The following is a 25,912-nucleotide window of genomic DNA, read 5'->3' on the forward strand; positions in this document are numbered from 1 at the left end:
AAACCTGGATTTGTGCTGGAAATCACTTTAGATAAGCTATTACCAGCAGGACAGTGGGGTGGGAATAGGTATTGTTTCATATTCTCTGTGTATATATAAAGCCTGCTGCAGTTTCCACGATATGCATCTGAAGAAGTGAGCTGTAGCTCACGAAAGCTTATGCTCTAATAAATTGGTTAGTCTCTAAGGTGCCACAAGTCCTCCTTTTCTTTTTTCTCTTAATTAGTGTTATCTATACCTGACTACTGTATTTTCCACTCCATGCATCTGATGAAGTGGGTTTTAGCCCACAAAAGCTTGTGCCCAAATAAATGTGTTAGTCTCTAAGGTGCCACAAGTACTCCTCGGTTTTTTTAGTGTATATCTAGTATTTCATAATTTTTTTACATGTTTCTAATGAAAACCATTTGTATAGAATCATATAATGGAAATGACCTAATAAATGAGGTCATTTACTACAGTCTATCACCACATCACTTGCTTATTGTGGGCTAGTGTAGGAATTTTCCCTACAATATATTTTTTCTCATACTTTTAATAGCCTAGTTTAAATGTCTCAAGGTTATGGAAATCGACTGGCTGTTGTAACGGAAAACATACAATTCATCATTATGCCTGGAATAATGTTTACGTGATGTACATTAGTCACCCACTAGAAGTGTCGGTGTGCTGTATAGAGCTCCAGACAAAGTGTGGTCCCCTGTGGAGATGAAGCTGGAACTCAGACTGTGATGCAGCCTGTTTATGTCTGAATTTAAAGTTGTTGGTTTTTAAAGAATGTGTAAAACAGACTGTCATGCCTCGTAGAAAGAGACTCAATGTTGTTGTAATTTTTGGTAGCTTAGTTGTGTTGAATTATTTTTCCTGTGTGGCCCCCTCAAGGATTGAAAATACTCCCTGGCAGTCTTAAGCTTCCATCTTGTTACTTAAACCCTTTTAAAAAGCCTACTTCTGCCCTGATGCCTCCCATCTGTCATTAGTTAAGCAAACGATGAGCTGCAGCTTCTGCTTTTCTGCTCAGCTGTGTTAATTCTACCCTATCCACCCACCCTTCCCCATCCCCTTTGTCCTCTGGTTGCATCCTGCCTGTCATGTCATGACTGTAAGCTCCCTGGGGCAGGGACTGTCGCTTTTGTTACCTATCTGTACAGTGCCTTGCCCAATGGGACTCTGATCCTTGATTAGGGTTCCCAGGTGCAAATATAAATAATTGCAATAACAAAAATCAAATCACAATCCATGTATTTACTACAGTTTCTAATTTTTTCCCTTTGTTTTGGTGTTGGCACAGATAGTTTCACAGAGGAAGCTCTCCAAATCCTTACTGAAACATGGGAACACAGCAGGGAAATCATCCATAACAGTAAGCCAGACTTAAATATATTTTCCCCATGCTTAAAGATATCTAATGTGACTACTTCTCCATAAAAGTTTCCTACTGAGTTGTTAGCATGATCCCAAACTGAAAAAATGTTTTAATCGTTCGATTTATTTGAATGTTTCTGAGGAAATAGCTGTAATCTACAAATGGCAAGAAAGTAATTTTTGTTTTTTTCAAGTGTCATCAAGTGCATTATTCAGATAAAGGTACAGAGCAAGAAAGCTTTACTATTTGATTGTTTCTAATCCATGCTTTACAGTCTTAAAAAATGTACTTAGGTCTGCTTTTTCTAACACTTATACATGTGCTTAGTTTTATACATCTGAGTAGCCCCATTGACTTCATTGTGCTGTGGGGTGAGTGTAGAGAAGCAACACCCCCAGGGGCAGGACCCAACTTCTGCTAGGGCCTCCCACCCCCTCCAGGGGCAGGACACAACTTTTCTTTGCCCCCAACCTATTTACTTGGTCATGATAGGCCATCAACATTTACAAATGGGTCCTGAGCCCAAAAAGGGTGAGACCACTGATGTAATGGGACTTAGTGTGAACGAGAATCAGGTCCATAATTTTCTTATGTGTTAACGCAGCTCCTAGGACATGGGAGTTCTGATACTTGTTGGGAACTCCATGTGCTGCTGTACTATGGATATTTAACAATATTTAAAATAATGAGCCCTGAGACTAGTGAGGTGAGGATTTGGACTACAACAGTGCAACTCCTGGTTTGAGAATCAATGTTGCCTGGTTGCTATAGCAAGTAATTGGAATCAGGATTTTCAAGATGAATTCCTCTCTCTGCCATTGTCTAGCTGACTGACCTTGGACAAGTCAGTTAACCTCTCAATTCCTCAGTGTACTGGTAGAATACTTCCCTCTTCACTGGCCTCTTGTGAGGCTTAGCTGATTGACATTTCTGCTGCCGTTGGAGATCCTCAGAAAGGTGCTGCATAAGTGCAAAGCAATATTTAAGAGTTCCCTTCAGAAACCTAGAATGACAACAAAATAAATAAGAAGGTTCATATTCTTAGCCTTTCTGCAGATAGTTTTGCTAACTACTTCTCTACCTGGGTATTGAAAATATTAACACAATTTTACTGTCAATAACATGGGCTAAGGCTTACATGTCCTGGCTCCTACTCAATGGTACTGTAAAGCAGATGGACTTTACTCAAATTAGAACAGTTGAACTCAAACAGAAATAATTGTTTGAAAACCTGGATGTCTCAACATGGTAAATCAAAGTGAAATATTTTTAATTCATTTTGGTCCCAGGATACATATAGAGCATCTGTGAAATAGGGAATTTACTAATGTTAATGTTGCAACTTGGTTTTAATGCACGACTCCTATTGAGTTACGTATTCTTCAGTGAATTGGAAAGGCTCATGTCCCAGATAGGTGTGCTATTATCTTTAGTATGGTGCTACCTTTAGAATTGTCTAATCAATATATTATTATTACATAATAATAAAATAATACAGCAGTGCTTTTTCAGCCACTCAAAGAGAGGTCTGTCAGTGCTCATAAATAGGGATTTGTAACTCAATTATAAAATATTGCTGAAGCTTAACATTTGGTGTAGAAATCCTTATGTCCTAATGGTGATGTGTCCTACCTACATGATCCTTCCAGCCAGTAGTCTACCTGGAACAGAAATATCATCTAATGCATTATGGGGCAAATTTTCAGCAACTCAGCTCTCACTTACACATATAAAATGAATGTGTGTGTGTGCATGTGTGATTGTATTTTCATGTGTAATTAGGGGTTTGTGAGCACACATCCCTGCTTGTGAATTTTTTGTGTGACCAAATACCAGTTTTATATGACATACATTTTGTAGGCTAAAGTCAGCCTCCAGTTTTGTTCTGTTTTTTTTTTTATTATTATTTGTCCCCAAAGTCCCAGCAGATGCTGCTGAAACAGTTTGAGGCTTCAAGCAGCACTGTTGACTCCTGAGAATTGTACAGTAGAATAGTAGAAGCATCATGTTGTAGTACATTGATTATCACTCTGACCCAGGCAGTACCTAGCCGGTTTGAAGGATGTCATCGGTCACCCTACTAGTCCTCCAAGGTTTTGGAGTCTTATGGTTTGATACTGGGTGGGATACAGATACGGCTGCTGAATGTGTGGGCTACGGGCATGAATCTCTGTTTTGTGTTCTCTTTTGGGGAATGTCTTGTGGGAGCATTTTTGTGGGCAGAAAATTATTTTTCAATTGGAAAAAAACTGAAATGTCATTTTGCTGTTGGTGGCATTTTTAGGTACAATGCCCTAGCTCTATTTAAGGCCTGCTCTACATTTAAAAGTTTTACCAGCATACCTATGTCAGGCGTGTAAGTTTTTTCTGACATAACAATGCCAATAAAAGCCCAAGGCCATATTTACACTACAGACTTCTGCTGGCATGGCTGTGTCAGCCAGGGGTGTGATTTACCAGTGTAGCTTATTTCAGGGGGGCTGGAATAAATTATACCAGTGAAAGCACAGTTTTGCCCATATAAGCTACTAGAGTATACCAGTATAGCTATTGTAGACATGGCACTAGTATAGATGCAGTTACATCGGAGTAACTCTGCTTATACTGCCATACCTTATGTCAGCCAGGAGAACTGGCATAAACTATACCAGACTAGGCTTACATTACAAAGTTTTGCTGCCCATAGCGACATTGGTTAGGAATGTGAAAATATCACACACTTCTAGCTGATGTAGATATGGGTCAAACCTCTCCTCCTCACCCCTCTCCCACCCCACCCATTTGCAGAAGCAGCTTATACTAGCCAAAAGAGTCATTTTGCCAATAGAGCTTATGCTGTTTGGAGAGATGATTTAACTAAACTGGTTTAAGCTGCATCTCCAATATGGGTTTTGCTGGTATAGCTATACCAGCAAAGCCTTCATAGTATAGAATATCCCCCAGTGTAAGTGTCTTTATGCTGATATAGCTGCATCTCCACTATCGGGCTATACTATACTATACTATACTATACTATACTATACTATACTATACTATACTAGAAAACCCTCCTACTGCAGACAAGGCCTGAATTTCATGGTAATTAATTACAGGTAATTTCATTCCTTGTCTTTCTATTTATCATGGCAGGTTGCATAGAACTATCTTAAAAATTAACAACCTGTTTTATAAACATCTGCCACTCAGTTAGAGGCAAAATACTTTGCCAGAGGAAAGTGTACTGTTTCGACCTATTTTGATATCTCTGCTAGCTAGGTGTCTGGTTTCCTGGAAGATGACTGTCAGTTTCCAGCTGATAGACTCTATAGTCCACATGCTGGTAAATGCATGCTGAATGCATCCGATGAAGTGAGCTGTAGCTCACGAAAGCTTATGCTCAAATAAATTTGTTAGTCTCTAAGGTGCCACAAGTACTCCTTTTCTTTATGCTGGTAAATGGCATCTTTCCTAATTTTATTTTCTTTCATTATACATGCAAAACTCAAATGTAGCTTCTCATTTAGGTGATTGCTGAGGAATTATCTGGCAACGATGACTATGTTGAACTTTCATTCAGTGCACGGAAATTAGATGACAAGGTAAGCTGTTTGATATTAACCTTATTGAAAGATATAAGAATGCCTGCAAATATGATTTAATAAGATTTTCCCCCACAGCTATTTTTGTTGCTTCACGTTATTAAACACATCAGAGATTTCAGATCAATGCTCCCAATGAGGCTTTCCTCAAGTTGCAAAGTAATTAAAAAAACCTCAAGGGAATGTAATTAAAACCAAGACAATTTAATTATGCTGAGACCTCATTTATTTAAAATGCAACAGATCAGAAGTGCTAAGATAAGTGAGCTTTTTACAAGGAATCAAGATCTAATACTCAAAGTAGGCATTTTAACATAATGTTTGAATGCTCTACATCATCTTGGACAATATATATATATTTTTTATTCAGCAAAATGTATCTGAAATGTGAGAGAAAGATTCCTTCTTATGTGTTTGTCAAAGCCATCTCCAGTTCAATCAGGAATCTGTGCATAGACTAAAACCTACCTCTTCACTCATCTTTATCTCTCTTTGTTGCCCATTGTTATTAATTATACTTTACCTCGCTATGGCACCTTTATAGCACCCCAATAACTTTGCCTATAAGTCACAACCTTGAATATCCAAATGTAATAGGAGGCATTTAATTATTTAAGGTAGAAGAGGAAACGTCATTGTAATTAATGGATGTCATGGGGCCATGACCCTGTTTTGGATAACAGGGAATTTCAGATAATTGAAGATCAGATAATCACTCTTGTACTGATTCCCTATAACCACCATTAGAATGCAGATCCTTCTTGGCTATTACGCTGTTCCTAATTAGTAACGTATGTTAATACCACACAGTAGTTTGGGACTCAAAGAGCCTGATCCTGAAAATGCTTAAATGTGCACATGTAAGTTTGTGTATGTGAGTGGCTCAATTATATCAACAGGGGTAGAGTTATGTATGTGCACAGTGTTTGGAGGCTCAGACCGTAAGTGAGGAATAATAGCATATTAACTGAAAATGTAGGTAGACAGGATATCATCAACAGTGCTGGAGTTTGATTAGGACACAAGGGTTAATAGCATCCCTGTATTTAGCATCTTTAATGACCATAAATGATGATTCCCATCTGGAAGATGAATTATCCTCTCACTGGGAGTTGCTGGATCCTCAGTGAAAATCAGATCATTTATTTAGGTGCCAAAATGTGGATTTAAGAAACTAACTTTAGTCACTGCTTTTTAAAATCATTGTTACAACATTCACTTCAGCTGTCATTCATGCTGTTATGTCCACAAAAGAAAAAGGAAAGGTACAGCATAGCAGGTGTTTCAACTGTCCATTTCCTTCCCATGAGCGTACCACATAATCTGCTGAAAATAGCATTGAGAGGGTTGTGATTGTGGCTGTTATGAGTCCAGTTAAAAGGATTAATGCAAGCTATGCTTCAGCACTTGAGCTATAGTCACTTCACGGTAGTTTTAGAGAGTCTTTTAAGCACAGGGTATCTGTTTATGGAGCATATCTAAATTAGCAAAAGGCTTGTCTTCACTACCAGGGTAAGTCGACCTAAGTAACATTATTCTACCTATGTGAATAACGTAGCTGGAGTCGAAATAGCTTAGGTCGATTTACCCCGGTGTCTTCATTGCACTTTATCGATGGGAGACACTCTCCAGTCCACTTACCTTACTCTTCTCGGAGAGGTGGAGTACTGGGGTCGAGCGGAGAGCACTCTGCCATAGATTTAGCGGGTCTTCACTGGACTCACCGCTTGCAGCAGTGTTGATCTCCCGGTAGTGAAGACAAGCCCAAAGGGTCCTTATGTGGCACCTGCTCTTTTTGTTATCTTGTGTTTGATCTGATGGATCAGTGAAGTAATAACTTTTTAATTAATAAAATTTCCTTGTGGACTGAATGGTCTAATCAAGGCTATCATTAAGTTATTTTAGCATATATTACTGTATTCATAGGGCAGGGATTTTGTTATTTAAAAGTCAAATAGTTTTAGAAAATGTTACTTGCTGGTTTGTTTGGCGGGACGTCATTTAATTTGAACCATCTTTAGGAGGTGCAGGCTTTATATGACCGAGATGACTTAGTCAATATTCTGTAATGGAACCTTCCTAGCCATAGCAAACTGTTATGTAATATGCAACTATAGATATGCTTGATCTGATAATTCATGAAGGTTCATCCCATTAAGGTTCAGTTAGAGGCCTCTAAACTAACAGATCACTGACCAGATGGACTGATGTCACCTATAGAATACAGTACTTGTATGTACATTGTCAAGCCCTGTTTTAGAGCAAGATCATCTGTTCTCCTCCAGTCATGGGGATGGAGTTTTCCCCTCATGAAAAATGTTTGGAACCTACCTGAGAAACCTTGTGGAGCCCCTAGAATCCACAAGAGACCAGTGCTATCCACACAGAAGCCCTGTCCCTCCACACAGCTATGGCCACAGGCAGCCTCCTCATCTCTCAACAAAAGAAGTCTCCTGTGGAAATAATAACACTGTCCCAAGCTTCATTACTTATTCACGCTAAGCTTTATGGGGCTCGGAAGGGGATGATATATGTGTCCCAACCACAGCCCTGCCTCAGCCCACTCACTCCTCATCTGACCTGTCCAGTCCCCAGTCCCTTCTCCCGCGTGGCGCATCCTCAGCTGGGTGTGAGGGTAGGTGGAAAAATAGTAGATGGCTGAGCCCCTCTTTGGCATGAGAGAGGCAAAGCTCCACAGGTGAAGGGCTTCCTTCTTCAAGGGGACAATCCAGGACTCAGAGACGTATTACTGGCCTACAATATCCCATTCAAAATCAGACTGATGTGTTGGCTCAGAGATCCAGGTTCTGCTTGCTGGTAATAAGCCCACAACTACAAATATGTGTGACGCAGCTGATGAAGATAAAACTCAACAAATAATACAGTGGCCTCATTTTGCAAGTGTGATGGGAACCCATGCATTCTGCAAGAGCCCTAAATAGTAAGGAACCACCAGACCATTCATAGAGCTATTCGCAAGATGGTGGTGCTGGTCCAGATGGGAAAACACCACCGCTAGTTTGGCTATTGCTCATTCGTGTTATGAGTATTTACTGCCCTTTTTAAAATGCCAAGTGTTGTTTTTCAAAAAAACATCTACCTACTTTATAATAGAAATATGGGTTTGGCAGACAAAAATGGTCTGTTGCTAGTTTAATCACTGGTGAAGATTTTTTCATAAAGCTTCAGTGGCGATTGAGGATAATAGAATAAGTGAAACAAACTGTCAGTTTCTCTCCAGGGGAAAGGCTGTAGCATCTCAGGCAAAACTATAAAAAACCCACAGCTATCAAAGCTTGCCATAATTGAGCCAATAAAGGTTACATTTTTATAGTAGTACACATTTGGAAGGTAGCACTACAATTTCATATTTTACTGAAACCCACGTAGCTCAGATAGCAGACCTTTGTTTCAAGAGATCTAATGGAAACTCTCCACAGTAGAACAGTAACTTCCAGAATGCTTGTATTACATGAGTAGCTACCTTACAATTACCCTAACAAGCAGGTACATTTATTGAATGCTGTAATCACGTTTGAGCACTCAGGCAGACAAACTATCGTTTTCCCATTCTGGGGAAATTAACTTGAGAAAAATGAGTCTCAAACTGTGATGTGTATGAAATAAAAGACCATTTCACTTTTAGTTTTATGCTGTTCAAGGATATTTTTAGCACTGCAGTTTGTTAGCAATGCAGTTATAAACCTAATTTTCCAAAAGTGGCGAGTGATTTTTACTATTTTGGTGCTCAATTTAAGACCCCGCAAAGGTGCCTGATTTTTCAGAAAGCATTCAGCACCCACAATCTAAAGATTAAGCTACCTGAAGACATTTCATTCAAAATTTGAATGAACAAAATTCACTCGTTGCTTTTGAAACTGTAAGTCGCGTGCTTGTGTTAAAATTATGTAACTTCTTTTTGTATTGAAAGAACATTGTGCATTATATCACTGGCACACGTTTAATGAATCATTTAACATTATTAAAACACTTAGACGTTAAACCTTTATTGCACGATACATCTTCCAGAAAGAGGACTGCTCTAATATTATTGTGAAATAAAATAAAGCTTAACATGCTGAGAAACATGCTGTAACAGCTGAAATGTTTTGAAAACATTAATAACTATGAAACAAAATTTGATAACACTCTTAGCAGATAAGTGTTTCTTCAGCATAGACTTTTTCTCAGTTGTTACTAAGGAACTTTAATGTTAAGTGATGTTTACTGCATAGGTTCAGAAAGAATTGGATTTTTCTTATGTATTTAAGGAGACACCATAAGCTAAAATTCATAAATTAAAAATCCTTCCTTTCCTAGATTATGAAAACAGCATAGATTTAAAAATAATGTATTTAGGGCACTCCACTAAAGCCAGTTCTTTAGTGTTTTCATGAAACTGAACTAGAGTGACATTGTGTTGATTCTCTTTATTTGTTTGAGTCTATTTCCAGTTTTCTTTTTCTCTTGTACTCACAAAATGTTGTTGTTCTGTTTGAATTTTCAGTACTGTAGAGGAATTTTCGAGGGTAGGGGGTGGATGGTTTGCGTTGAAATTACTTTTATCAAAGATCCATAAATGCTTTTGTGTTCATATTAGGTTTGTTAAAACTTTTTAAAAACCTGCATTGTGACTGCTTGATCCTGCAGACTCTTACCACCATTTACTGTATGTTTATGACTACTCCCATTAACTACAGTGAGATTACTCAGGTGCATAAGGTTACTCACATGCCTACATTTTTGCAGGATCAGGGCCTACACTGAGTTTGTGCATTTCAAATAATAGGCCACATCCTTGCCCATGCTCCAGCTGCTTTCTGCTGCATTTGGAAAGGTGGTTTAACCATCTACCTAGGGATTCCTTGCTACAGGGGGCCGGTAGGAGGTTGTGGTTGAGAGAAAAGGCGCCATGGTCAGAACATTGCTGTGCTCCAACTGTCGGCAGCTTTGGTAGCAGCCTCTCGGGGCTATAGACAGCAGCACAGTTTAGAGCAGCTCAAACGATGCTCAGTGCTTCATCAGGAACAGGATCCAGGATCCAGTAAACACTTGCAGCCCTCTCCTACAATCAGCTGCATGCAGTGCATAATAGCAGAGCTGAGACACTCAGGCAAAGTGCCCAAAAAGGATTATTTGTCATGATGAGATATTTTGGATTTGCCCATAGTTAGGGGCATCTAGCAGCTTCCCTTTTCCCCTGTTCTGTTTATTGTTTAAACACTAGGTCATGTCTTTAATACTTAGGAGGACTCTTTTCCCTAAGAATACATCACCAAGCCTCCAGTGTAGCTTGCCTCTGCTAATGTTTGTTGACAATATAATTATATCCCAGCCATTGAAATTCTGTTTGAGTTATCTAAATAGGACTAAATTCATCCATGATGTAACTCCTTTGAAATCTGGTCCAGCTTGACAAATATAATAAAACTGATGATAAATGACCAAACTCATATTTAGGACAGAAATAAATCCGCTAGATAGGTTGCACTTAGCAGGAATCAGGTTGGGTACAGGTGGGGCAGTTATCATTAAAAGAGAAAGCAGGCAACTATATTACTGTAAACAATGCCTATCGCCATGATTGAATAGCCAAACTGAGACCAGCGGAACCATTGTGTAAGTCCTGATGGGACGAGTAAGGATAAAAGATAGTTCTGGGATACCTAATGGTCTCACTGAAACAGAATTAGCATTTCTTTTTCGTTAGCAGGGAAGCAGAGGGGTGCTGCGGGTACAGTCTAATGGGTCTCAAGAGTAAAGTGCTCTGAATTTTATTCTAGGATTTTTTCAGCAAATCTGATCCATTTCTGGAGATTTTCCGGATGAATGATGACGCCACCCAGCAGCTCGTCCACAGGACTGAGGTGAGTAATGGGCTGGTTTTATTCTCCAAGGGCACTGCTGCTCTGTAGCAAGGAATAGTTTTTTCTCAATAGTTTTATTTCAAAGGACACTCCCAAGCAGCCACACTGACTCACTGAGGTTCTACTTACTCCTTTCCCTCCAGTTTCGCACGAGGATAACTATTGGCTTCAGTACAGCTAGTCCTGCTGGGAATGAGAAGAGAATGTTCTTGGAACCTAAGATGCATGCTTAATTTAATTTACAGCATATAATTGTGTTTGATGGGGTGACACTTTCTCGGGGCACCCAGAACTATAAGTCAGTCGTTCTCAATCAGTGGTCCAGGGTACTGCAAGCAGGATTCAGGGGGTCTGTCAAACAGGCCAGCGTCAGACTCGCTGGGACCTAGGGCAGAAAGCCAAAGCCCCACAGCACGGGGCTGACGCCTGGGTCCCTGAGCCCCACCACCTTGGGCTGAAGCCGAAGCCTGAGCAATGAAGCTTTGTTGGGGCCCCTGTGGCGTGGGGCCCCAGGCAATTGCCCTGCTTGTTACCCCGTAACACCAGCCGTGGCTTTTATATGCAGAAAACGCGTTGCTGTGGCACAGGTGGGCTGTGGAGTTTTTAGAGCATGTTGGTGGGGCAGGCTCAGAAAAAAAAAGTTGAGAACCCCTACTCTAGGTGACCTTGTTACCCCTGTGCCTTAGCAAAAGAGAGACTTGCGGGTGCCAAATGGGGTGACACCTCCTGTCACCCTAGTCTGTTAGCCACTCTAGGCAGACTTCTCAGAATTCTGCCAGCCTTTACTTTGCCTTGCAGGTAACACTTGCCATAGACACTTACTCCGTGGGTGCTCCAGGGCTGTTTTTCTTTACTTTGACTGGTTCTCCAGATGGACCACTCTGCCTGCGTATACCCAACTTTCTATTTTTTCATGATTTCACATATGTGGCTCTTGCCCTTTTTTTGTGTCTTTGGGCTTGATCCCACTGTCCGAGCTCCAAGACTGTGTACAGTGGGAATTTTACCAACGTAAGAACAAAAGGGTCGGATCCTTCATGGATTCCAAAGTGGAGAATCAAAATTATGTGAAAAATTAGTCACTGAATCAGATTTTGACTTCAGGCACATATGCCTGACTCCTATTGCAGTCTGTGGGAGCCACAGGCAAGAATCTGAATCCAGAATTCAGACCATATCATTAACTTTCTAATTGCATGGCACTGGTACTTACCATCATGGTAAATAACCTGGTACAGCACATACCATGGGCCATATCCTCTTCCTAACAAAAAACCTGAGAAAATGGGCTGTGTGTGGGAAAGGTCCAGGGGGCCAGAGTAGATGGAATCCTCCCCCCAACCACACCTACGTACACCGGGCTACAGTACATTGCTGCTAGTGCAGACACAGTCGCTTCCAACACTGCTGCTTTGACTGGAACGCAGTCCTGTGGCATGCAGGGGTCTGGGTCCTTGAGCTAGCTCTCTACATCTTTTCACCATAGACCCACAAAGACTTTGCTACATTCAGGGCTTGTTCCATCTGTTGGAGGGGCGGGGGCAGGATTTGCTCCCGGGTAACTAATTGGTCAGCAGTCACTATGTCAGTAAAGAGTATTTTCAAGGGCTTTAACACACTGGGATTTTAGTTAGCTCAGGCTGTTGCTTTTTAAGAGCCTCATCCAAAGCCCGCTGCAGTCAGTAGGAGGACTCCTGTGGTCTTCACTGGGCTTTAGATCAGGGCCTAATCTATATTAATTCTCTCTTGTTGCCATCCAAGCATAACCGTACACATAGAAAAGATTTCATTAAGCAGAACAGTCTTTGCTTGTCCAGTGGATTGCTACAAAAACATTGCCAACAATATGGTGTACTTACTTTGATGGATCAAAGGTTTACTCTCTACACATTTTCCCCTTTCTGATTAACATACTGTGTTGAAAGTCATAGTTATTGTTTAGCATTCTATTTTGAAACATGAAGATGTCAAGTATTTTCCTTTCTTTCTTTTCCTTCACAGGTTGTGATGAATAACTTAAATCCAGCCTGGAAATCATTTAAAGTGTCTGTAAATTCTCTGTGCAGTGGAGATGAGGATCGCAGACTAAAGGTCAGAGGCCTGTCTATACCATGGAACAGTTTTCCTTTTAGAAAACCAAACTTTGTTTCCAGTTTTCGATGAAAGATTGCAACTTCACAATGTCTTCTCCTTTGACACCAATGCTGATCACACAGCTGGATTATGATTAATCAAATCAAATTAGAGATGTACAGCAATGATAATCCAAGTTGTTTAGCTAATTACCATTTCTGACAATGTGAGTTCTCCAAGGGAACTCCACTTAAGTCAATTGAATTGCAGTGGTTCTTATAGTAACCTGGAAAATAAGGTGGATGTAAGCGCCAAGCAGTTTATACATGCTGCTGGACAATTTATAATTAGAATTATTAATCTAGTGGAAGTATATTCGGATAAGGAAGCTACCATCTAACCACTGCTTCCCCACTCCCACATATGAACAACCTTCGCTTACCAGAGGAACTTATATAATAATACAGCTGTCAATATGTGGAAACCGAGATGATCAGAGAGGAATATGTGATGTTGTAGCACCACACTTATGGACCATCAGACAGACTGGTGGTGAAAGCCTTGCATGCTGATGGTGGGGAAGCTCATTTTCTCTTGATGCTTCTGGTGAAACCAAGGCAGGGGCCATGTTTACATGTCTTCTAATTGGGTTGCTCTTAGACTCCTGCAAATCATGAGGGGAATTCCAAGATTATGAAGGGCACCACTAAACAACCAGCCCCTTTTACTTCACTAATGAAATCTGTAGGTCTATTAGAAATGATGCACACAGCAGGTGAGTGATTAGAGTTTGGAAAGGGTTTGTGAAGATGTTAGGACCATCCTTATGCTTGAAACATTACACTTGAGCAGAAAGTTCCCTTCTCTCTCTCTCTTTGCCTGGTGGTGTTCTTCTTAGCCTAACAGTTTGGTTGATGCTAGCTTCAATTAAGGATTCAAATTTGTTTTCAAAGGAAATGTAAAAAGAAAAGGAGTACTTGTGGCACCTTAGAGACTAACCAATTTATTTGAGCATAAGGTTGCGTGAGCGACAGCTCACTTCATCGGATGCATACTGTGGAAAATACAGAAGATGTTTTTATACACAGAGACCATGAAAAAATGGGTGTTTACCACTACAAAAGTTTTTCTCTCCCCCCACCCCACTCTCCTGCTGGTAATAGCTTATCTAAAGTGGATACACAGAGTGATCACTTTAGATAAACTATTACCAGCAGGAGAGTGGGGTGAGGGGAGAGAAAACCTTTTGTAGTGATAAACACCCATTTTTTCATGGTCTGTGTGTATAAAAACATCTTCTGTATTTTCCACAGTATGCATCCGATGAAGTGAGCTGTAGCTCATGAAAGCTTATGCTCAAATAAATGGGTTAGTCTCTAAGGTGCCCTCCCATCAGTTAGGGGGTGTGTGTGCAAGGAGCAGGGACTGAGAAGGTGTGCTGCTGGAGGACTGAGGAATATAAGCGTGATCAGGCTTCAGGAGGAAGATCCTGCAGTGAGGGTAAAGAAGGTGTTGCGATGAGGTCATGGGGAAGTAGCCCAGGGAGTTGTAGATGTCACACAGCTGTTACAAGAGACACTGTAGACAGTTGCAATCCACAGGGCCCTGGGCTGGAACCTGGACTAGAGGGTGGGCATGGGTTCCCCCCAGCCCCCTCAACTCCCTATTTGAGACAAGAGGAGGTGACCTGGACTGTGGGTCCCACCAGAGGGGAAGGTCCCTGGCCTATCCCCTGACCGACTGGGTGGGTCAGCAGAGACTGCAGGGATGTTCTCCTCCCTTTCCCCATGCTGGCCAGCAGTGAGGTTAGATGAGTGAATGGCAGGTTTGAGCCACTAGCAAAAGTGGCCAAACTGAGGGCGGCCATGAATCTCTGAGGCAAGCAAATCCGCCAATAAGTGCAGGACCCACCGAGGCAGAGGAGGAACTTTGTCACAATATACACACCCGACCCCTGCATATGTGAAATGTTAAAAATCTATAAAAATCTTTCCTCTATCCAAAATGTGTGTTCATATCTTTAATTGGGTTTAGTTGTTGTTTAAGCTGCATTTTCTCCACTACAAATTGAGGTCCAATAATGGTAAAAGTGAGTTTCTATTTATCTCCTGAAGTTCATCTCCTTCTCTGCCCTTGACACCCAATCCCATAGCCTTCTGCTATTTTGGTATCAGTATCAGAAGCTGGGTATTCCCCAGAGAAAGTTGACTTTTATTGTTAATAATTTACTGTGCACTCCAAAATGTGTGTGTCATGTAAATAAATAGAAAGCCTAATCTCTCTCCTAAAGAGCTTACAATCTAAGCATTCAGGAGACAGATGGGTAGGGGGAAAGGTTAAGGTTAAGGAAAAAAGGGGACAAGAAATCATAGGGTGGCTTAGGTTTGTGCATTTATTATGGTGATTGTGACCTATTGTCTTAATACTAGCGATAGTGTTAAAGAATTGTAGTGATGTAGGTGTGATGATGATGATAATGGCCATATTAGTAGGCATGTAAATGCTTGTGGTTGCTTCATGGGTTTTTGTTCGTTACTGGGGGTGGGCATGCTGGGCAACAGTGAAAAGGTGGAGGGATGAGTTCTGAAGCAGCAGGGGAGGGTGAAAGGAGTGGGGATGGTGGGGAAGAGAATGACAGAGAGTAGGAAAGAAGAGGAGAGGATGAGGTGGATGGAGGTAGGGGAGAGTGAGTAGGCCAATGGGGATGAGGTCATATGTGATAGCCAGATGTTAGATGGTGAAAAGGAGAAGAATTCAAAAGAGTTACTCTAGGCGGCATCAGGAAGCTGGGGTCATACAGGATTTTTCCCTCTGCTCCCAAGTCCTTCAAGGTCAAACCAATTGTGTTTGAGCAAATACTTATGGGAATGCTGATTTAAATGATAGGTTACATACCACAATTACAACTCATGGGTGAATACCGTCTGGTCCTGGTGACTTATTACTCTTTAATTTATCAGTTTTTTCCAAAACCACCTCTTATGACACTTCAATCTGTGACAGTTCCTCAGATTTGTTACTTAAAAAGACAGGTTTCAGAGGAACAGCCGTGTTAGTCTGTATTCGCAAAAAGAAAAGGAGTACTTGTGGCACCTTAGAGACTAACCAATACAGCTCACGAAAGCTCATGCTCAAATAAATTGGTTAGTCTCTAAGGTGCCACAAGTACTCCTTTTCTTTTTACTTAAAAAGAATTACTCAGGTTTGGGAATCTCCCTCACATCATCAGCCATGAAGACCGATGTAAAGAATTAATTTAGTTTCTCTGCAATGGCCTTATCTTCCTTGAATGCTCTTTTAGCATCTTGATCGTCCAGTGGCCCCACTGGTTGTTTAGCAGACTTGCTGCTTCTGATGTACTTAAAAAAATGTTTGCTATTACTTTTTGAGTCTTTGGCTAACTGTTCTTCAAATTCTTTTTTTGGACTTGACTTGCCATATTTTATGCTCCTATTTTCCTCAAGAGGATTTAACTTCCACTTCTTAAAGGATGCCTTTTTTGTTTGCAGCTTCTTTTAGTTTGTTGTTTAGCCATGGTGGCATGTTGTTGGTTCTCTTACTCCGTTTTTTAATTTGGGGTATACATTTAAGTTGAGCCTTTGTTATGGTGTCTTTAAAAAATTTCCATGCAGCTTGTAGGGTTTTCACTTTTGGCACTGTACCTTTTACTTTCTGTCTAACTAACTTCCTCACTTTTGTACAGTTCCCCTTTCTGAAATTAAATGCTACCATTTAATGCTGCTTTGGTGTCTCCCCCACCCCCACAGGGATATTAAATTTTAGTATTACTATTACCAAGCAGTTCAATTATATTCACCTCTCCCCCACCAGCACAATCTGTTTTGTCCTGATATATTCTGATCCTGGAAGATCCACCCCAGTCTTCCAGGTCTCCCTCTTGAAGCCTTTCCTTGATAATTCATTCCCCATCCAGATATGCCACCTCCACGCCTTGGTTCAAGACCATGAGGAGTGCCTGGTCCATGACATCCTGGACTCCCAAATGTGCAGAGTGGCCCTGTACTATCTGATTGATTTGGGAGGGTTGTGGGCCAAAAGAACACTCTTAGGAGCCAGTTCATCGTGTACATGTCCCTGCAAAAGCACAGGCCTTCCACAGCAATCACCCTGAGAAGAGTTTTTTCAGAGTAACAGCTGTGTTAGTCTGTATTCGCAAAAAGAAAAGGAGGACTTGTGGCACCTTAGAGACTAACCAATTTATTTGAGCATAAGCTTTCGTGAGCTACAGCTCACTTCATCGGATGCATACTGTGGAAAGTTTAGAAGATCTTATTATATACACACAAAGCATGAAAAAATACCTCCTCCCACCCCACTCTCCTGCTGGTAATAGCTTATCTAAAGTGATCACTCTCCTTACAATGTGTATGATAATCAAGGTGGGCCATTTCCAACACAAATCCAGGTTTTCTCACCCCCCCCCCCCTCCAAACTCACTCTCCTGCTGGTAATAGCTTATCCAAAGTGACCACTCTCCTTACATTGTGTATGATAATCAAGGTGGGCCATTTCCAGCACAAATCCAGGGTTTAACAAGAACGTCTGAGGGTGGGGGCAGGAAAAAACAAGGGGAAATAGGCTACCTTGCATAATGACTAAGCCACTCCCAGTCTCTATTCAAGCCTAAGTTAATTGTATCCAATTTGCAAATGAATTCCAATTCAGCAGTTTCTCGCTGGAGTCTGGATTTGAAGTTTTTTTGTTGTAAAATAACGACTTTCATGTCTGTAATCGCGTGACCAGAGAGATTGAAGTGTTCTCCGACTGGTTTATGAATGTTAAAGAGTGACCTCGTGGTGCCCAGGGAGGGAGGATTTGGCATTGATAGTCTCAAACCCAGGCATATGTGACTGGTGAGGGGGAGCGTTATTCTCTGTCCCACTGAGCTGCAAAGGGAACTGCTGCTAATTCCCCTCCACCAGAAGCTACATCTGCTGACTCAGTGAGGTCAGATTACAAACAGCAAACTTCTGATTATACACGGTGGTGTCCAAAGATTCCTGTTCCTGTCACTTCTCTTGTCTGAGCAACTAGGCTGTCAGTGACCCCTGTGACCAAGTCCCTGCTTCCTTGCCTGGTTTCTGCTCCTCATTCCTGCTTTCTCTCCTTGTCCCTATATCTGTTACCATGCCTCGTCCCTGTTCTTGATCCCCTGCTTCCTCATCCTGCTTCCTTGCCCTGACCCTGGTTGCTGACTCTGGTTTGGACTGCTGATGTGACCCCCGAGCATGACCCTATTTCTGGCTCTAACCTCTAGAGCAGACAGCCCATGTTACAGCCCCTAACAAATAGCTTTTGTTTTTTCTGTAATTTTGTGTATGTAAATAATTGCAGGCACAGCTCCAAAGATTCAGATGTCCAAGTACTTGCCTATGCCCGCAATCAGGTATCTATAATAGACACCTAAGTGGTAGCAATTTATCACAAATTCTGTTACCATTAATTGTGAGTGCAAAATCATACCTCCCCAGTAAGAATCCAGGTTGAGCTTCTTTAAAATTCAGGCCCTTAAGCCTCTTGGATAGGTGGCACTGCAAGACTACATTAGTGTGATACAGAGGTTTCCAAAAATGAGTTGTTTGCCGCAAGGGCTGTATTACTTCGAAAATTACCATTCCATTTGCTTTCCATTTGGACCATAACTTCGGACCTGTAACAGCAGAGAGGAAAACAGAGGAAGGAATTTTGGGAGTCTGTAGTATTGTGTACTTTTTTTGGTACAGTATAAAATTGCCTAAGCATTCTACTTTTCAGTGTAAAGTTCCTGTGCTGGAATACTTATAGACTAGAGCATTTATGAAAAAAAACGGACTTTCTATTTTCTAAAATGAAATGAGAGAGAGAGAGAGAGAGAGAAAGTAATATATTTCTGCGAAGTGCTGGAAAAAAAATCCTTCACAATATTAAATATGGAGGCTTTTAGTATATTCTGACTGAGCCCCAGCCGCTTGCCTGGGTAGTCTGAACACTGGGCACAGAAATAATTTAAAGCTGGATAATTTGCATGTGTACTAGCTATTTCATTCTGATGTCACTTTGAAAGGCATTTCTAAATGGAGCCTTTGGGGAACCATAAAAGCTTAGGGGGAGGTATAGGCTTGTGTAACATTTGCCCAGTAATGGACAGATTGCAACGACTCATTGGAACCTCTTTCCTTTGGATTCCTGATGAAAGAAGAGTTAACAATAGTCTGTGCACCTCACCATGCAAGGCTCTGCACATGTCAATTGGAGCAGAGCCTTGCATGCCCCAGCCTTTCATCTCTGCCATTGAAATCACATGTGTATTGAGATCAGTGCTTTGACTCCCATTATGAGGAACAGGGATTAACATCACAAAAACACATTAAAACAATACAGCTCATTTTCAAAAGTTTGCCTTTAATAGGTCTCAGATTCACAACAGCTTTAGAATGCTTCAGGCACTTGAAACATTCTTGCACAAAAGATGTGTTGTATTTAAAATAAGACATGCAAGGTCAATAAGATTAAAGCAGCCAGCGAATAGACACCCTCAAAACTCTTTCATCAGTTTCTTTTACAGAATCTGTTAATTTTGGATTCCTTGTGGAGGTTTTTTTTTATTATCTTCCTATTTAGCTGTGGTGCAGAGAACATTTTTGTTATTTCTCTCAGGCTGGTTTGTAAAGCTTTAGTTCATTTTACTGAGTCGCAATTACTACTCCTGAAGGTATTATGTTAATGGAGTATTAGATTTATGAGCTGCTCAGCTTTTCTTCACAGACATTGACACCATTTTGGGGGTCTAGGCACCCCTCAGTGATGATCTGCAACTCCTTTTGGTATTGCACACTTGTAAGCATGTTGAGGGGGAGGACAGTGTCCTTTGGGCTAAAGCTGACATGTTTTCTTCCTAATTTCTAAAGACCAGGGATCAGTTTATATCAATATTTATTTACAAGGCTCAAGGAGAACATGATCCCTTTGAGAGCAATTTCATTTACCTCTTACACATTGAACGTCATTAGCTGTGGAATGTTGGCACCTAAAATGTGGTCTATCTTTCACTTTAAATAAAGGGGCATTTTGAACCTAGTATTGCATATTAAGGAGCTTCTGTCTGTCCTCTGTCTATTCATCCTAATAGTTCCAGGTTTCTCTTATTCCAGAGACTCTTTGGTTACATAAGCTAGAAACTGTCTCCTTTACATTAGCTGCTGTTGTAAATAAACATTCGGGAAGGCACAGAAGAGAGTACACGGTGCGCAAACAGTGACAAGCACATGCTGTACAATACAAAAAGTACCGTGTACTCTGCAGGGAATGCATATTGTGGAGCATGCACTGAGAGCAGTCTGAAAGGACACGCATGCAAAACTGGGAGGAAACCAGGACAAAAAGGTAGATACACGTAAAGTACTAAAAGCCGGAGAGAGAGAAATCAGAGAAATCTCTGCAGAGTACAATAAGGATAGTTTCCCTGCTTTAAATATATGGGGGGAATTTTTCAAAAGCACTAATGGCAATTAGCCATCTTCCTGCCATTTGTGCATTTGAAAATCTTCCCCCATATTGTGAAGCATAGGCAGGATTATTATTTTGAGTAGCTCCACTGACAGGCTTCTCACATGCAACAGGCCTCACATTATTAAATAGAAAAAGATAGATTACCTTAATCCTAATTGAAAATGTTGCCCTTTCTTTGACATTGGCTTGGGTTGCCAACTTTCTACTCACACAAAACTGAACACCCTTGCCCTGCCCCTCCTCTGAGGTCCACCCGTGCTCATTCCATTCCTCCCCCTCTGTCGCTCGCTCTCGCCACCCTCACTCACTTGCTCATTTTCACTGGGTTGGCTCAGGGGGCTGGGTGTGGGGAGGGGTGAGAGCTCCGGCTGGGGGTGTGGGCTCTGGAGTGGGGCCAGAAATGGGGAGTTCAGAGTATGGGAGGGGACTCCAGGCTGGGGCAGTGGGTTCGGATACGAGAGGGGGTGAGGGTTCTGGCTGGAGGTGGAGACTCTGGGGTGGGGCTGGGGGGTTTGGTGTGCAGGAGGGTGCTCCAGAGAGGGACGGAGGGGTTTGGAGGGTGGGAGGGGGATCACGGCTGGGGCAGGGGGTTGGGGCAAGGAGGGCGAGGAGAGTGAGGGTTCCAGCTGGGGGACAGGCTCTGGGATGGGGAACCTTTTTTCTGTCACGGACCTTTGACCCACATAAAAAAGTCTATCATGAGCCACTCACCTGCCCAGGGGGGCGCAGAGGCTCAGGCCTTCCCCCGCTTGTGGCTCTAGCCCCGCGGGGGCGTGCCATGGGCCAGATGAAATTAACCATGGGTCTGGATCCAGCCCGTGGCCCTAGGTTCCCCACCCCTGCCCTACACATAGGAGCCAGAAGGGGGGACATGCTGGCTGCTTCCCAGGAGCCATGTGGAGTGGAGGCCCGCAGGAAGCCTGCCAACCCTGCTGTGCCACCAACTGGAGAGTCAGCAGCCCAGTCAGCGGTGCTGACCAGAACCGCCAGGATCCCTTTTTGAGCGGGTGTTCCAGTCGAAAAAACGAACACCAGATCACCCTAAGCCCACAAGTAATCTTGGGGCCTGATTCTGCCATTCTTACTTGTGCTGAGTAGCAATTTGTCACACAAGTAGTCCCTGATTTGTCAGTCTGTAGTTGAGTTCTCACATGTGTAGTCCCGTTGACCTCATTGGGTCTATTAATGGAATTAAGTACTATTCTTCAGCATAAAGATTATAGAATCAGATCTTTTGGGTGGTAAACTCTTCAAGGCAGGGACTCCATCTGTCTCTGTTTTGTAGAGCATTGTGCACATCTATGGTACTAGAGATGCATTGTACATGCATAGGTTTTTGTTGGATAGGGGTCTATATAAATAATAATAATGCACTACATTTTTCAATCCAACAGGTTCTATTAAAGCTGCTAAAACTGAATCTTTATGCTAAAATGATATGGTTGATTGTTAACATTTTCTTCTTAAGACAGATTTACATTTTGTTTAAATAAACAATATGCATAATAACCTCTTTGGCCTGTCTGATACTATTATATGTGGTTCATGCCTTATAATATTATAGATGATGTTCTATGGTTTGTTTTTTCTTAGAAATGTAGATTTTATCATACAGGATTCATGTATTAATATTAGCCTTCTAATATCACTTCATTACTTTAACCTTAATCCTCTTTCCAAGATGCTCTTTCTATTCAACTTTTAGCCTATGTTGTGTTGTGGATTTTCAGGACGTTTCCTCTGTGTGTCTTTGTTTAGTAGTAGTTGTACCTGAGTTTCTTCTAGGCTGCTCAAAAGTGCTGAATCTCATGGATTCCTTTGGATCATTAGCAATTCTTTTTTGAAAGGCCCATAAATGTATTGGATGCACTAGCCCATGTGAAGCAACAGTGAACAGCAATGATTATTTTGATATTTGTCTAAGTTATCCCTGGAATGTTTTCTAGAGCAATAAGCTTACAATGACCATCAATACCTTACTACAGTCTTGCTAATGTAGGTATTTTGTACACCGTAATCCTTCAATAAGCACTCAAAATCTCTGAAAGCAGCCAGTGGTGAAGTTAACCTTGTGAAACCTCTGAAGAAGACTAAAAGTAAAGCTTAAGTGACAAGCAATAAGTAATACATTCTGACAAATCCATTAGTGCTTTTACTCTTTTGTGTTTTATCTGTCATGCATGATTCTAAGTGCTAATGCAACAAGACATGGTGTATGGTCAACAGCAATAATGTTTGTGCAGGATTTTAAATGCCAAATAGAAAAAAGGAAAATGCAAGCAAGCTGAAAAGGCAATTTAAACTTGTCTAGGGATTTCATGCCTTTCCTGGGAAGAATGTGCATTTGTTCTTTTTTTGTTTTGTTGTTGTTTTAATTCCATGTAGAACCAAACTGACAGCCAGAACCAAAGCTAGAAGATAGTCTAGAAGTAACTTCCTAGCAGAGGGTTATAGTTTCATTTACCCATCAGTATGCTGTCAGTCAAACCTGATTCAGTACCACTTCTGCAACTTTTAGTCCTGTTGAGAAATACTTACACATAGATAGCCTTATGACTTTTGTACATGAGGCCTAAAAATGTCTCAAGCAGTTTTTACAGTAAATCTGTTCTTTCATTAGATGAGATTAAAGTTCTTGAAATAACTAAGTAATTCTCAGAGGTTTGTTTCTTTATTGACTGGTATAAGTAGTATTTACTTGACTGGTAGTCCCAATGAAGTAATTTTATAGTGAGTTTTCAGGGAAGTTTCTTTGTGATATAGGATGTGCTTCTTGATAATTTCAGCTAAGATTCCCTTAGTCTTGTCAAAATGAAAATGTGGATTTCTTTGGATCATTGTGGAGTGGAATCCATACATGTATTTGATGCAATAGAAACCTGACAAAAAGTCAATGGGACTATTCATGTAAATAAGTACCACTCAACAAGAGCAAGAGTTTCAGAACTGGTCCCTCAGAGAATGATCTACTTATTTTGAGGAAAATGAAAGGGAAAAAACATGCCACAAAATCCATATCCTTTGAGGGTATCTTTAGGCCTTCTTGTACAAAAGTCATAGGTCCTGATTCTCCTGTATATGACCATGCTAACATTCTAGTCTTCTAAATGTTTATATTTCTTTTCACATTTTCCCATTCCCTGTCCACATGCCAGTGGTTACAGGAGTACCATTATATGGGCTATGCGTTTTAAAAACCTATTGGTTCTTCCTCACGAGGTTTACAGTGGTTGCGGGCAATCAGTGGCAGCTACTCTTCCCATTTTGTCAGATCTGGTTAATGTATACCTCAGCAATTTTTTTTAATGAGTGTAGTCTTGATTCATTAATCTCAGCAATGCATTTTGATCACTGATTTGTATGAAGAAGTTGAGGACTGATCAGATATTCTCCATAAACTCTAAGCAAGGTGGATCCAGGAATTAAGGTGCCAGTAGTCTAGAAAACTGCACAAAATTAACAAGTTACTCTACAGCATATATATAGCCAACTGTATCCTATAGTTGAAAAGTACATTGTATTCAGGATTAGATAAAAATTGACTGAGCCCAGCTGAGTGCACCAAAAGTTTGCCCATGCCATGTCCCCAGACAACATAATTTCACTGATATCCTTGATGTCCAGAAGTTCTTTCCTCTTCTCTTAGGTCTGTGATTTTATCTTAGCAGCGGAGGTGGGCACTAGAACCTCGGAGGAGAAGAAGATGCATCTGAGCAGGGAGTAGATGGTGGCAATCAGTAGTTTGCTCCGCTCCCTGACTCTCCACAGTATTCTAGCCTCCTTCACCACAGGACACAGATCACAGAGATCCAGGTCTCTCCCCTACCTCTTCCCTTCTGGCCTATATTTATAAAAAAGAAATTAGGCTATAGGGAAGAAACTCTAGAATGTATTGAAGAGGCTGGTTCATGATAATCCTCCTCATACAACGGGTCTGATCCAACTCTCACTGAAGTCAAGCAGAGTCTTTCTGTTGACCTCTGTAGGAGTCGCATCAGGCTCTATCACTGTTACAGCTGTCACACGTATAGCAAATTAGTTGTCAGATTAATTAATAATCTAGATTTGGGTTAATTGATGTTTGTAAAGTGCTTTGAAGATGAAAGGACTGTATAAGTGGCAAGAGTTATTGTAATAACAACTTGGGGTGCATGTGTTATTACACAAAGGAGAGTCTATCTGAGATGTAACAGTTAGAAGGAAACTAGCTGATTTTCAAATCTCCAAGGACCCAAAATTGCTCATCAACTGGCAGTAGGGGATGGAGGGAATAATTGCTATACATAGCAAAAGTTGAGTTGCTGACAGAGCAATAAGAGCCAGGATCTTGCTCCCTCCCCTGGGATGATCCTGGCAGGCCTAAACTCAGTGTTTGCCTGAGAGCAGCTTTCAGTTCTCGGCCAGAGCCCCACTGTTTCTCAGGCACTGAGAAAAGAAGGAAGAACCCCTCTTCCTGACATTGCAGATACTGGTCAGTGTGTGGAACAAGGGCATAGGGACTGCAATAAGTAAATGAAAATTGAATGCAGCATGATAATGTCTTGTAGTTTTTCTGCTTTTAGACTAGGGGCTCCAAAAAGTGATTCTGCATTTGTTCCTTTGTGGACAAATGGAAAGAAGCTTCCAATAATATGTGCATCATTTTTATTATAAACTCCTACTTTCTTCTTGCATTGGAGTGCATGGTTGCTTCCCTTGGTGAATAAATACAGGCTTTCTTCTTCCTCAGCTTCGCAATGAAGAGCACTGATACAGGAAATGTTTCTTGAGAAATTCTCGCTACTATTTCCCTCCTCCACCCCTTTCAAAGTGAACACTAGCCAGCATGTCCCTGAAATGGAACAAAGAAACTCCCCATAAATGTTGCTGACTGTGATACAAATCAGAGATGTCTGGTTCTTTGTGAGCACAGTAGCAGATAAATTAGTAAGTCCCATCTCTAGGAATATTTAAAAATGAAACTGGACAAAGCACTAGAAATGAGATTCTGAGGACTTGTTCCACACTGGCTGGAGAATGGACTATATGACCTAAACATGCTTCTTGATCTATATTTGCTATGTTTCTTATACCCATAACATACCATAACTGTACAGCAGTTTAGCACTGAAGTTTAGAAACAAATTTTACCATCTTAGATAAAGAATATTAAATACAACTCCTCTCCCACCAAAATAAAGTAACAGTTAGATGCAGGCATAAACCCACAAAACCAATTAAATGCTTTGGTGAAGCAATCCTAACTAACAGTTTCTTTGCTTTTGTGAGTTCATGTCTAAGTCTTCAGGGAAATCTGTCAATTTAAAATCCTGTATCATCCACAAATTTTTCATACCAATTGCAACATAGATCTTCTGAAGTCTTACATATGTCTTTGTGGACGATGAAGAAGTGGTTCTTCATTTCCACCATGCAGTCTGCAAAGTCTCGCTCAGCAGAATTGCTCAAGGTGGTTGATAGCTAGAAATTGGTGCCACTGATTTACAGAGTCAATTTTTTCTCCATGTGAAACATTTTCT

At 41.1% G+C, this 25,912-nt stretch overlaps 1 protein-coding gene across 3 annotated transcripts in view; it reads left to right on the top strand.

Annotated features, from left to right (window-relative positions):
* Window positions 1–25,912, top strand: part of CPNE4 (copine 4) — a 381,425-nt gene that overhangs the window by 255,715 nt on the left and 99,798 nt on the right. For all 3 annotated transcript variants that reach the window (XM_073333244.1, XM_073333242.1, XM_073333243.1), the window contains 4 exons: window positions 1,292–1,363; window positions 4,870–4,944; window positions 10,728–10,811; window positions 12,813–12,902. In XM_073333244.1, coding sequence (XP_073189345.1) covers window positions 1,292–1,363; window positions 4,870–4,944; window positions 10,728–10,811; window positions 12,813–12,902 — 321 coding nt within the window. The remainder of the gene's footprint in view (window positions 1–1,291; window positions 1,364–4,869; window positions 4,945–10,727; window positions 10,812–12,812; window positions 12,903–25,912) is intronic.

Source organism: Lepidochelys kempii, chromosome 2 (assembly GCF_965140265.1).
Source record: "Lepidochelys kempii isolate rLepKem1 chromosome 2, rLepKem1.hap2, whole genome shotgun sequence".
Classification (NCBI taxonomy): Eukaryota; Metazoa; Chordata; order Testudines; family Cheloniidae; genus Lepidochelys; species Lepidochelys kempii.